The sequence below is a fragment of the Silurus aristotelis genome, assembly GCF_946808225.1.
Source record: "Silurus aristotelis genome assembly, chromosome: 7".
Classification (NCBI taxonomy): Eukaryota; Metazoa; Chordata; class Actinopteri; order Siluriformes; family Siluridae; genus Silurus; species Silurus aristotelis.
The window spans coordinates 19,320,052-19,334,578 of NC_139580.1; the positions used below are offsets into that span (position 1 = coordinate 19,320,052).

At 38.3% G+C, this 14,527-nt stretch overlaps 2 protein-coding genes across 2 annotated transcripts; one reads left to right on the forward strand and one right to left on the reverse strand.

Annotated features, from left to right (window-relative positions):
- The first annotated feature begins 187 nt into the window (after positions 1–187).
- Positions 188–4,027, forward strand: neil1 (nei-like DNA glycosylase 1). Its single transcript, XM_083546677.1, has 9 exons — positions 188–873; positions 1,529–1,648; positions 1,873–1,981; positions 2,056–2,140; positions 2,876–2,997; positions 3,096–3,123; positions 3,222–3,283; positions 3,406–3,571; positions 3,673–4,027. Exons 1-9 carry the CDS (start codon positions 425–427, stop codon positions 3,780–3,782), a joined length of 1,251 nt encoding a protein of 416 aa, XP_083402803.1. The 5' UTR covers positions 188–424; the 3' UTR covers positions 3,783–4,027.
- man2c1 (mannosidase, alpha, class 2C, member 1) lies at positions 3,274–14,467 on the reverse strand. The gene is made up of 27 exons (XM_083546676.1): positions 13,554–14,467; positions 13,132–13,257; positions 12,920–13,043; positions 12,763–12,833; positions 12,338–12,515; positions 12,019–12,208; positions 11,816–11,922; positions 11,334–11,444; positions 10,928–11,020; positions 10,683–10,799; positions 10,138–10,233; positions 9,909–10,054; positions 9,642–9,765; positions 9,409–9,530; positions 9,248–9,333; positions 8,874–9,035; positions 8,498–8,580; positions 8,316–8,410; positions 8,109–8,213; positions 7,850–8,006; positions 7,618–7,761; positions 7,401–7,510; positions 7,251–7,330; positions 5,724–5,866; positions 5,552–5,655; positions 4,227–4,697; positions 3,274–4,155 (listed from the first exon to the last, which is right to left on the reverse strand). Exons 1-26 carry the CDS (start codon positions 13,652–13,654, stop codon positions 4,589–4,591), a joined length of 3,084 nt encoding a protein of 1,027 aa, XP_083402802.1. The 5' UTR covers positions 13,655–14,467; the 3' UTR covers positions 3,274–4,155; positions 4,227–4,588.
- Between the last annotated feature and the right edge of the window lie 60 nt (positions 14,468–14,527).

The following is a 14,527-nucleotide window of genomic DNA, read 5'->3' on the forward strand; positions in this document are numbered from 1 at the left end:
ACAATCTTGTAATGTCTTTGGGGTTCATATATGTGTAAATCTGGATCAGTCTATCCGGTGCCTCACTGTATGCAACTGGCAGTGGTATGACCTTTCCTACTAGAACTACTGGAGACATCTACAGGACCAGTATATTGTAGGCTTCTAATGCTGATTGCCACAGAAACTACAACTCCCATCAAACCTCAGTTTCCTATTCGTGAACATGGCGGTGTTTCGAAGAAGAGCGAGAGTGCATTGTCAGTAGACAAAACTTTTCTTTCGATCAGCTGCACCGGCTATCAAGTCTTCAATCTTTAAATACCGTTTTCGCATTTACTGTAGGAAGTCGTTCGTAAAGCCAAGCACCACACATCGCTTACTGTAAGTTTCGTGGCCTCCCCTGACCTAAACTAGTTTTGTCTAAAACAGCGTTCACGGCACAATGCCCGAGGGTCCTGAGCTGCACCTGGCCAGTGTGTTTGTGAACACAGCATGTGCAGGTGTGATCTTCACCGGCGCTGTGGAGAAGTCAAAGGTGAGCAAACAAGCCCAGGTGCCGTTCACCAGCGATGCGTATCAAATCAGCGCCACGTCCAGAGGAAAAGAAGTGCGACTCTCTCTCACTCCTATCAAGGTTGAGTCACGGAAAGGCAAATCAGCACCGGACCAGGCGCCTATGGATGTCGTCTTCCGCTTTGGGATGTCAGGCAGATTCTGCTTCACGGCGAAATCAGAGCTCCCAAAACATGCCCACCTGCGATTTTCCACCAAAGAGAAACCTCAGAGAGTGTTGAGCTTCGTTGATCCCCGCAGGTTTGGCAGCTGGCGGGCGAATGAAAGCTGGCATAAAGAGCGAGGCCCCTGCGTGATATCTGAGTACCAGAGCTTCAGGTGATATGGACAACACTAGGGCACTATATCTAGGGGGGGGGAAATACAAAATAAAAAAATGTTTTGCTGACATTTTTATTTTTCTGCTTTCACTTCTGGGAAAACAGTTCACCTCAGTTGAGAACTCATTCTGTATTAGTTTTGTGTTCATCCAAATAAATGCCCTTTAGAAATAATATATCTCATCCTCTTTAAATGCCAGAATGTCTCATTCCTCACATTGATTATTAGTGATTGATTCTGTATTATTTACCATAAAGACAGGACTGATTACTCTGAAAACACACCACTCATCTAGAGTAATGTCTTCATTCCATTTGGCAAGCGTGGGTAGCAGTAATTGCCTATAGGTAAAAAAAAAAAAATCTATTGCTGACACTATTCTGTTCGAAATGTAGATAGTCAGCAGCTGGATAAGGTGCTGTCTGGTTTAGTTTCGGAGTTAATGTGGCGGATCTCAGCCTGCTGTTCAGGCTGTATTGGCTGTTCAGTCAAGCACCTCGACACCATGCCAATCTGACCCTCTGTTTCTACAGGAAATATAATCAGTATACAATAGCAAATTATGTCTCGCAAGCTATTTTCTAGGTTTTTAAAAAAGTAAAAATCAGTTATTGAGGCAGTCTTTGTATCTAGAGTTTTCTTTCTTTTTCAGGGAGAAGGTTTTGTCCAATTTGGCAGACAAGGCATTCGACAAGCCAGTCTGCGAGGCTCTCTTAAATCAGAAATACTTCAACGGTATTGGCAACTACCTCCGAGCAGAGATTCTGTACAGGTTATTTCTGATTGTAATATTTATCATTGGTTCAAAAATGCTGAAAGTTGTACAATAAAAACAGATAAATTTTCCAAACAAAAAAGCTTTTCATAGTTTACATGTAAAAATTGAATATTGCACGCCGTTTTATTTCATGTCCTATTAAACCCATATCTGTTTAGAGAATGAAGAGATACTATTGATTATTAGAACAGTAGAGTCATTCTGGTCCATCATTTCAGATTAAAGATTCCTCCCTTTGTAAAGGCAAGGAATGTGTTGGAGGGACTCAAACCACAACATGAAGATCCCATGAACATTAATGAGGAGCCAAGCAAAGTCGTGGCAGAGGTGATGATGATAACAGTCTTGGTCATGAGTGAGTCAGGCATCGAGTAACAAAAATAGCTTTGTTCTTTTCTCAGAAAGCTGTTGTGGATAAGAAGAAAATTGAGCACCCAGACCTCATCTCTCTGTGTCACACTGTTCCACTTGAAGTGGTTAATTTGGGTAAAACATTCCATCTGTCTATGTTGCATTATTAAGTGCATGTGTGACAGTCTGGGACAGAATTTCCTGTGGTCAAACTTTTACGTGTGTTTTTCATGCATTTTAGTCGCAAGTCAGATTTTTTTATTTTATTAGGTACATTTCATAAGATTCATAAAGGACATACCACCTACATTTACAACATTCTTTCATAAAAAAATTACTGCCTGCTTTAAAATATTGTTTACATGAAGGATCACTTTGATGATTCACATCATTCATGTCTGTCTCATAACGTGTGGTAAATGACAACTTGCCTATTATTCACCCTTTTCTTAAGTGATAATGCCCACATCGATGGCAAAATAATTGCTGATTCATTCAACCTGTACTGTCGTTTTGTCTAAATTCTTAGTTTTATTACATTTTTTTGTCATTTAATCGTTTTAAAAACTTTGTCATCTGTATAGCACTCCTCTCTAATAATGATGTGATTGTACAGTCGGACTGTACAATCAGATGACTGTCAGATTTTCCCAGACTGCTTTACATATGTGAAGCTTTCTTAAAATTCATATTAAACATCAATCCAAATAGATATGTATTTTGGGGACAGTGGCTATACATACAGATAAAATAACATATGGCTAGCTGGGCTTGTTAACATGGGAAATATGCTAATATATAATATGTGGGTAATATATAATATCTCTAATATCTATGAATTACTGACATTGTTTTTCTATTATTATTTAGGTGGAAAAGGTTATGACCCACAGAAAGGAGATTACACAAAATTAATTTCCTGGCTACAGTGTTATTCCACTGATGGGATGAATTCATTAACAGACCACAATGGAAGAACTGTTTGGTTTGAAGTACGGAATTAGAAATGCTTTTAAAATAATTATTTCATTATTTACAGAACAGCTAAATGGATCTGATTAATGACTTTTTATGACTGCATCCTTTTCAGGGTGACCCTGGTCCAATGGCCCCTAAAGGTAATGTAAGATGTGTAAGCTGTAATTTAGTGAACTAGCTGTTTATTATTGATGTTCAATTCAAACCAATGCTGTCATTAAAAACTGTTTGCTTTTAGCCTCCAGGTCTTCCAGGGCGAAGAGAACAATAAAGAAAGATGTCTATACAGATACAAAGAAGGTGAGATACCACCATGTTTATTTACTGCAAAAGTAAAAAAAAAAACAAAAAAAAAACAATGAAAATCCATTAATACACTGTTTAATAAGGGTGAAATAAATACAAACTAAGAGCATTTACAGGAAAAACTTGTAAAAAAGGAACCAGGGGCTGGAAAAATGGGGCAGGATGTGCCTAAGAAACAGAGTGGCACCAGACGAAAGAATGCCAGCACGCCTGGATTAAAAGCAGAAGCAGCTGAGGACAGCAAAAGACCAAAAGCAGACCAAAGAAAAAGCAGTTCAAAAGGTGACTGCTGCCATTTTATTTGTGATATTTCTCATTTGCCATATATCTATATGAGTACCACTATGTGTTATTACATCTTTAAAACTCAATTTTATTTTCAGGTGTACAGCAACCTAAAAATAAGAAAGCAAAAAGACCAAGTATACGGAAAGCCAACACTAAGGCAAAGGCTACCAGCAAACCTCGTAGAAAGAGCAGTAGGAATGCCTAAGAGCAGCTTGTAAAAACTGCATCCGTGTTGGATCAAGAGGCAGACAATATGTATGTACATACTAAGTCATTAAGGGGCAGTTAATAAACAAATCGAACACATCTGTAACACATTAGCTATGGAATGTGATATGTTTGGGATCTAAAATAACCATTTTACATTTAACACATTTATGAAAAAAAAAATTTTTTTTATTATTTGTCTTGACATGACTGAATGTTCATAGTTGTTCTATGATGCATAAACTGAAAATCCCTGAAACATTTTAGGACGTTACAGGAGAAGTAAGGAATATATGTGCCTTAAAAAACATATAATCAACACACAATATATTTATATAATATCACCAGTAAGACAATCTTTGCTTTGAGCACTGTACTTTTAAAGCTTTGGTTTAGACCCATTAGATCAGTTAGAATTACTCACAATGTTACTTATTATTACTATTATTATTATATTACTCACAAATTCTCCAAATCTGTTGCAAAAGTTCGTCAAAGAAACACAAATAAGTGATGGTTGGGTGTCCATATACTTTTGGTTATTTTATATTTAGGTATTTGGAGGAACACCTGCTTTCTACTGTATAAACTGTAATAAAATATATATTTGAAAAAAAACTAAGTTTTTGGGATTTTTTTGACTGAATATTTGTGAATTTCCAGTAGCAAACCAACAAAACATTAATAATTCAAATGGCTGATTTTACCAGTTTTATTAAAGTTTTTAGAACTTACAAGAAAATCATGAAACATGTAATTTGTACCAAATATGTGAATATCAAGGCCAGTGCTGACAGGTGTAGCTCAGCATAGCTGCAGCAGGAGTGAGATGATCTGAAACGGTTTAAAGGTGAGAGATATCTCATTGTCAGTGACTGCAACAGTGCTTCCAGGGCGTTCCAGCAAGTCACAACTGTTCAAAAAGAGGAGAAAAGTTTTAGTTGCAGTAACAATAAACCAGGGGCCTATGATTTATGATTACAACTGATAAGAAATTGGATTAAAGTCAATAATAAAATAATTTTCCAACCAAAAAAACAAAAACAACCATAACCAATCACAGACCACATACTGCCTACTACTTTTATTATTATTATATACATACACACATATATACATATACATACATTTTTTATATATATATACACACACACACACACACATATATATACATACATATAATATACATATATACACATACATATATATATACACATATATACATACATATACATACATATATATACATACATACATATATATATATATATATATATACACACACACACACACATATATATATATATGTGTGTGTGTGTGTGTGTGTGTGTGTGTGTGTGTGTGTGTGTGTGTGTGTGTGTGCGCGCACGTGTGTGATTATCAAACTGATTTACTTGAAATGTATACATTTCGTGATAAATTAAAGAACAGCTACCGAGACCCAGGGTTCCTAATTTTTGGTTCAGGAAAATCAAAAGTCTGAAATATACCCAAGGGGGTTTGTGACTTTAAAAAAATCATTTATTACAGTGACCGAAATCATAACCTACCATTATCAAAGTTGTTATGCCTATATGTTAATGAATACAACGATACTTTTAATAAAATGGCTACTATGGATGGAAATGCTCTAATAATTATCTATGACCAAAATGAAGTGCTAAAAACATCCTTGATATAAACACTGCAAGACTTTTAAGCTGCTTTTAGCTTTCAACATTTTATTTTGTCAATACGATCCTAGAACGGTAACTTTACGCAACTTACTGCCAAGCCTCTCGCACTGGAAGGGTGGTCGAGAGAACTGCAGCCATGGTGCTTCCATGGGACTCGTACAGGCGGACAACAAAAACGTTCTTCCTTCCCTCAGCCTGTGGATGACAGTATTAAACTTGGCACTGACAGATCAGGATGGAAACAAATCATATACTCTTCCTACCTGTTTGATCATTTCCAGGATGACCGCTCTTGAGCTTATGCTGAATGCGCTCCAAGGTTTGACTAAATTGACGTCATGAATTAAATGCAGTGGGAAGTTAAGATTGTAGGCATGTTGGATGACTGATGCATCCTGAAAAGAGCCTGGAAAGACAGAGTGTCAGAGTTATAACTTTAGATCTAGAAGTATTTTTTATAATGATTCTTCTTCTTCTTGTTTCGGCTGCTCCCATTAGGGGTCGCCACAGCGGATCATCCGTCTCCATACCACCCTGTCCTCTACATCTGCCTCTTTTACACCAACTACCTGCATGTCTTCCCTCACCACATCCATGAACCTCCTCCTTGGCCTTCCTTTTTTCCTCCTACCTGGTGGCTCCATTCTCAGCATTCTCCTACCAATATAATTCATGTCCCTCCTCTGCACATGTCCAAACCATCTCAATCTCGCCTTCCTCACCTTGTCACCAAAACATCCTACATGCGCTGTCCCTCTAATAAACTCATTATCTTATCCATCCTCGTCACTCCCAATGAAAACCTCAACATCTTCAGCTCTGCTACCTCCAGCTCCACCTCCTGTCTTTTACTCAATGCCACTGTCTCTAATCCATACAACATCGAAAGTCTCACCACAGTCCTATAAACTTTCCCTTTCATTTTTGCAGATACCCTACTATCACAAATCACTCCTGTCACTCTTCTCCACCCACTCCACCCTGCCTGCACTCTTTTCTTCACTTCTCTAACACACTCTCCATTACTTTGCACTGTTGACCCTAGGTACCTGAATTCCTCCACCTTCTCCAGCTCTTCTCCCTGCAACCGCATCACTCCACTGCTCTCCCTCTCATTCACACACATGTACTCTGTCTTACTCCTACTGAATTTCATTCCCCTTCTCTCCAGCGCATATCTCCACCTCTCCAGGCTCTTCTCAACCTGCTCCCTACTCTCACAACAAATTACAATATCATCTGCAAACATCATAGTCCAGGGAGACTCCTGTCTGACCTCGTCCGTCAACCTGTCCATCACCACTGCAAACAGGAAAGGGCTTAGGTCCGATCCTTGATGCAGTCCAAACTTCACCCTGAACCAGTCTGTCGTACCTACTGCACACTTCACTGCCGTCACACTGTCCTCATACATGTCCTGCACCACCCTCACATACTTCTCTGACACACCTGACTTCCTCATACAATACCACAACTCCTCTCTTGGCACTCTGTCGTACGCCTTCTCTAAATCCACAAATACACAATGCAATTCCTTCTGTCCTTCTCTATACTTCTCCATCAACATTCTCAAAGCAAATAAGGCATCTGTGGTGCTCTTCCTCGGCATGAAACCATACTGTTGCTCACAGATGGTCACCTCTTCTCTCAGCCTGGCTTCCACTACTCTTTCCCATAACTTCATGGTGTGACTGATCAACTTAATTCCCCTGTAGTTACTGCAGGTCTGCACATCTCCCTTATGCTTAAAGAATTTTTTATAATGATTAAAAGCATTATTTTACACCCACCTTTGTGTGGCATGATTGCATATGTAAACTGATGATGTCCCATATCTGCATTGGCATCAGGCGCTTTCGGTGCTCGCAGTCTGAGGGGAGAGAAGAGGTGTAAACATGTTTCTTGACAGGACACAAGCGTCATGAATTCTATGAACTTACAATGATAATGTCATGATATTCTTGTGAACAGAGTAGCCATATTTGCAGTCATTCAGAAGAGCCACGCCAAAGCCATGCTCTGAGAGATCAGCCCATTTTTGGCCCCATACCTAGAGATATATGAATGAAAGAAAAATAGTTTATGGGACCTTTTAATAGATTTGAACATATCTCTGTGTTTAGCAGCAGTTACACATCATAACTTTGTACTCAGCACCTCAAACCGAGCCCAGTCCCAGGATGTGTTTCTGTGTGTAGGTCTCTGCAGGTGACCAAACTGAATCTCGTAGGTGGCATTGCAACTGCGAACCTGTACAGGAAACTCCACCTTGAGGAACTTATGTGCCTCTGCCCAATCCACCTGAAAAACATTTCTTAGCATTAAGCATGGACTTGATGGCATCATGAGATTTACAATCAAAAATTATAAAGAGTTCTGCTCGTTTTACCTGTGTACTGAACTTCATGTAGGGACATTTGGCATCCAATATGACTTGCTGTGTGATAGTGCTCTTTCCGTTGATGCACAGGGAGAAGGTCACGCTTCCTCGCAGCCCTCCAGAGCTCAGCACTTTAGTAGCGTGTACAACATCCTCTACAGGCTTCCTACATGAATGTATTTGACCTCAACTTTACATGACAGACTGGAAATGTGTTAGCAAAACTGTTAGATCTTTTACTATTAGGATGATGTGTACTTATATTGACCTGGTTTGAAGATGGTAGTCCATTACATCCCATGCATCCCAGTAAAGAGGAACATCATCAAACACCACGAACTGATTTCCAAAACAACCACTGGAAATGGCTTCCCTATAATGAAATAAGTACATACAAAGTTAAACTACCTTCAACAAAGGTAAAAAAAACAAAAAACATATGCAGTTGCTACTATCAAAAACATTTGGTAATGACCTGTTTGACTGTACATGAAGCAGGGACAACAAACGGCCCATTTTGTCCAATACAGCCTTCAAAATGCCATTCTCCATTCTGACTGTACCATCAGGCTGTAATGAAAAGAGCCAAGAATCAAAGCTGTGGGTTGTGCGTGAGCGTAAACAGTTTTCTTTAATAAAAACTCTAGAACACAATACCTGTTCTGTTACAGTCACTATAGACACACTATCAGCAGACTCTGAGACTGGAGCTACTCCAACACTGGGGGCTTTCACCAAGACTGAGGAAGACAAGTGCAGAGCAGATTAGCTTTATTATTCAGAACTGCCTACTGTTATTCCAAATAAATAGTGGAAAAAAAAGATGTATTTTATTTAAAGGACTCGTGTGACAAAGCCTGTTACATTTTACAGTGACTGATTTAAATCATTACCACAGCAGGAAGAAGGTAAAAGTCACAAAAAAAGGAGAACATGAGTATTTTTAAATCAAATATCCCAACCATTGTCAGCATAACCCCTTTTCACTAATGGTCAACATATGTGAAGGTGATGACAAAACAGGTTTGAGAACCTAGCTTTCTCTGAGTGCCCTCTTCTGGCAGTTCTATGACTTCAGTGCGCTCCCAAGAGAGTGTGTTGAGAACCGCTATCCGGGAGTCTGTTCCAGACTGGAGACTAGATCTTAGCACATCACAGGCAGACAGCAAGAGTCTGGAGCCATTCTCTTGGATTTCTTATAACACAAAAAAAAAGGGTTTTTTTTTTTTTTTTTTTTACTGATTTTGGCTGCATTAAAAAATTTACCTATAGTCACATCATTTTAGTTTACAATATTAAAATGGGCATATAATTTACATTAAATCAATGTACAGTAAGTATACAGTAGCTTATAAACTGCTGATGTATGTGTATATTACAGTATGGATGATCAGGGTAAAAGGTTACCCTTATAATAATTTAGTGCATCTTCTACCACCATCTCAATGCAACTGCCAGGAATGACATCATGAAACTGATTGAGCAGCAGAAGCCTATAAAGGATATCAGAAAACAGTTCAAGTCCAGTTATTTAAGTCTCAATTAATCAAACTCTGTCAAAGCTTTACCTCCATGCTTTTTGGAGCTCTTCTGCTGGGTATAAAAAAACAGGGCTTTTATACAGTGCCAGGCAGCTGGCCACCTCAATATCATGCAGTAGTGTTTCACACTGACGATTCCCCAGCTTTATCTGTGGTACAAACATGCACTGTGTTCAGCTTAGGTTTCAAATAAACAGCTCAAACATTTGTCTGAAAAGTACGATAATGTAAATATTGTTTTCTAATAAATGGCCACAAACCTTTGCCTGAGTAGTGTATGTGCCATTGTGTAGCTCAAGAAAGAGCTCACCTGACCAGGTACACAGGAGGCCAGAGTCAGCCTGAAGTTCAGAGAACAGACGATCTGGACTGGACATTTGAACCCTAATGAATCAAAAATTCAGATATTTTAAATTAGAGCAAGACTTGTAGCGCTCAGTTTGTTATAATGCATCAGTGAACACACCCATGCCGTATTTGTTAATATGTTATGACTAGGCTACAGGAAACAGATATCAGGAAGTGACCTGGGTAGGCCGTCCGAATCCTGTACACGCTGCAAGCGGTCTAGCATGACCTGGGTAGGTCCTCCACCTCCATCACCAAAACCAAATAGCACCATGCTGTGATTGGCCCGCCCTTTGTCTTTGTTTTTCCTGATGGTGTTGATTAGCTGTGCAATGCAGTAAGAGGAATTAATCATACAACCACTAGTGAAAGGGGTTATCAATGGCTTTATGGTCAATATTCACTCACGTCTTCAACTTTACCCTTCATCTCATATGAATTGCCAGGTGGGAAATGAGTCAACACCTGGGATCCATCAATGCCCTCCCAAAAGAATGTGTTGTGCTGTAAAACGGTTTAATTTTAAGTTTCATTTTCATCATTCACAATTTTCAACATTATGATCAAGTGAAGTTAATAGTGTAAGATAAAAGCTGTTTGTGGACACCTGACATGGAACCCAAATTTAGGCTTTCCAACACAGATATTTAAAGTAAGTTTAAATGCTTTACCATTATACTTCTAAACTGAGGTTCATAAAGACATGCTTTGCCAAGAATGTACAGAGCAATAGCATCAGTTATTATCTAATGCTAATACCAAACTAATAAATATTGCTAAAATCTGGTTCAATCTAGTTGCAGGTCTAATTCAAAATCTTTCTAAAAATAGAGATTATTATAACAGCAAAAAAAGAATAAAATGTAAATGTTCATGTTGCACATAGGGGTGTGATGGTCAGGTGTGCAAAAAACAAACAAAAAACCCATATAATTAACACATCCGATTCTTACTGGAAATGTGTTGACAAGATTCCAACTCAACTTCTGAGTAAGAAAGCGGGAGATACCACATCCTTGCATTATCTGAGGGAGCTGCGCAGAGTAGCCAAATGTATCAGGTAACCAGAACTGTGGGCACATTAAATACAGAAGGGCAAAAAAAGCCCCATTAGTGTTTTTAAATAGAAAGCGGTAAAGATTTATCATAAAAGTGTCTGCAATACAAAGCCATGGTAAAAAATAGCCTTTAAACTGACCTCTTTGCAGTACTGTCCAAATTCCACTTTAAAGAAGTTCTGTCCTTCTAAAAACTGCCTGACCATAGACTCTCCAGAAGGCAAGTTGCCATCCTGATTTAAAAAAAACAAACAAACAAAAAAAAACACTGAACCACATTCTGTTTGAATCAACACCAGTCTGTTGTAAATAGAAACCAGAAATCTGCAAATCAGCTATGCTACAATAACTCACACCTGTCCCATTTTATTCTTTAGTTAACAACGAATACATTTTTACAGTGTTAAAATTAACTACAGAAGTCTTCAGTCTCCCATTTCTTTCCCACATATCTGTTTTTTGTCTTGCAGGACATATCAAAATCTTGTTTAATTTTATCAACACTCTTATGCTTTACCAAAACTGAAAAACATTTTTAATAATCACCATCTCCACCCATGTGCCTCCAACTGGAATAAACTGTCCTTTCTGCACAAAGTGCTGGATCTTGGAGTATAGACCTGGATACCAGTTCTTTACCCACTGAAACTGCTGGGCCTAAATGAAAACACACAGACTTTTTTGAGAGAACCTTAAAAAACTATAAAGCAGAGGATTTCACTTTCAGAAATAATACAAAACAGAATTATTATTATTATTATTTTTTTTTTTTTGAAAGTCTTTAATTTAGCTGACAAAAATCTGACAAAAGCAGTGGTTTATAGTACACCATCATTAGGTTGCACATGTAGATAAATGTACATAATTTTACCATAAAACTGGATTGTCTTCGTTGCTCGGCCAATTACAAATTTTAAATAAAGGGATCTTATACAAAGAATAATTAAGGGAAATATATATTGCCCAATTGGAGGTATCATGTTCATCTATATTATGCACCATGTATTGAAGCACAGATACATAATTACCTGCGAGCAAGTGAATATAAACTCTGGGTTCTTCTCCATCAAGCGGACTGCTGTAACCCAGCTGCGTGCACATTTTCTGATGGTCTCTTCATATGGCCACAGCCAGGCTGTGAAAAGAAAACATGAGCAGCATCAAATGTAAATTGCGGTTCTCTTCTCTGCCCAGCATTCCCACTTATTATGATGAAATAAAAAATAAAAACCTGTGTCAATGTGACAGTGGCCCATGGCATGCACAATGTGTTGGCTTTGTCCATTTTTCTGGTTGAAGAAAGTCTGGGCCAGGTTACGGGCTGCAGCAAAAGAGCTCGAATTGGCAGGGTCACACAGATTTACCATCTCATTTGCCGTAAATAAAGCTTGATATCCTCGTTGGTCTTCTTCACCAAGCACCTAAATTAAAGTTAAACCAGAGAAACAATACAAGCCTATTTTTTTTTTTTTTTTTTTTTTTTTGGAAAGGTAAATAAATATTTGAATTGTTATCCAGATGCAACATGACATTCGAACAGTGCTTCTTACCTTAACAATATCCACAAGCATCTCAAAGTCAATGAGAAGCTCCTGCACATCTTTATTAAAAACAACAAGCTCAGCCTTATGAACAGTGTACTTCCTTTTCAAGTCAGGGGCAGCTATCATGGAACCCATTCCAGCCCCGAACAATCCATTACAAGCTAATTCCACATACAGAGTCATGCTGTAACAAATGAATTAGAAATCAGACTGATGAGGGAAAAAGTAAAAGTAAAAACAACAATTACATGAAGTCTGGTATTAGTAATCTATGCTGATGAATGGAATTGAGAGAGGCAGTTTGAGAATTATTTATATACATTGTTGGGAACAGGAGGAAGGATGTTGCAGGCTGGCCTTAAAATAAAATCGTCATTAAAGAATCGGTTAAAAAAGAATTAAATAAATAAATACAAAAAAAGGATCCTAACCTGTGGGGTTCATTCTGTTTTAGACACTCAGTCAGGATGTAACTCGTCTTTTCCCCTTCTTCTGTCAAACCCTAACAAAAGTTTTATGTTGCAAAAATAATTAATATGAGTTAGAGATACTCATATTGTTAGCTGTGGTTATTCCAAAATCATTTACCTGGACTGGTTCCTGGTCTCGCCATACCATTCCCTCTCCATCACTCTCCCATCTCAAATGAACCTCCTTACCTTTCCACTCATCTGGAATTTTTAGGACTAGTTTGAACCAGCAGGTCCACCACCTATCATAGTAATGAGTATCACTGTAAAGGTTTTCTTATCAAAACCAATCAATCAACCTATCAATCAATCGGTTCAGGGCAATCTTACGTGGGTCCAAATGCATCACCAACTTTGCATGGCTGAAAGTTTTGCTGAACTGCCTCTGAATATGGGATACGTTTTTCAGTCTGAAACACTGAGAGAGACTCAAGCGCACAGGTTTCTCCATAAAGTCTGAAAGAAAAGTAGTAAACAAACATATATTGGTTTCACTGTTATAAATTAATAAAAGCTTAAGAGTCATTATCAGAAGGGCAGAGTTCATCAAAGAGAACCCTTAATAACATCATGACAAATCTTTAGAGAACTTTACTTATTTTATATATTTAATATTTTAAATATATATATTTCATATAAATCATAGATATGACAATTTATGCGACTTCAGACTGCTGTCATGCAGGTCACATGCTGAACATTACAGCACAGCAGCCATCACAAAACAAAAGTAGACAAAATTCCACCCACACCTTCCTCTGAGATTGCAGTCGGTGAAATACACATCAGATATAAACTTCTCTGCTCGCTCCAGGAGAGTCCGTCTGTTTTTAAACACCGGCCGGTGAAACATGATTAAATACAAACTCTCAAATCCCAAATCCTGCGTGAAATCTAGCGAACCCAAATCAAAAATGACGCTTGACAGACACGTTTACTAATCGTGATTATTAAACAGCTTCAATCTGTTCCTCAGGGGCTGACAGTTTATTTTAATGCAGCAGAATTCACAGACCTCACACTAACCATTAACAGTGACTCAGTGATTGGCTACTGAGTAAAATCCGGAAGCATGGTGAGAGCATTTATATTGTGTACAGTGTAGTATAACGTGCATGTTTTTGGTTTTTAATGTGGTTTCAGGAAACTGACAGTCCATTCTGGACAGATGACCTCTCTTTAAAGTGCGGTTTCTTTAATTCCGTTTCTTAACATTAACAACACAACGAAGAGTTAGGAAGTCTGAGGCGCAGTTTAACGACGTCATCAACCCGAGCCCGAGCGTTTCACAATAAAGGAGCAGTAAACAAGCCCAGTAAGGGCGCACATTTTTGTATTATTTGATTAAAACGCATGGCGTCGTTTTAATACCACGTTAAAAAAAAAAAAAAAAGATTACTATGATAATGTCGTAGTAGCACTAACTGACTGACGGAAGCACTGGCGAGCCGATTTATCTTTCTTTTGAGAAACACCTCTCCGAATAGCACACACATGTACCCGTTTTCGATATCAGTGGATATCATTCGATATCATTGGATATCGAAAATCATTTGGATATCACTGCATAAAAGTAGGGAATTTCTTTCTGATATCGATGGTTACATCTGCGGGCTATTTGAAGTGGATATGCTGTTTCTCAAGAGGATGATAAACAGATTCTGTGACCATCGGACCGTAGAGGGCGCTGTTGCTCAAATATTTCTGTACAGTTCAAGTAGCGCAT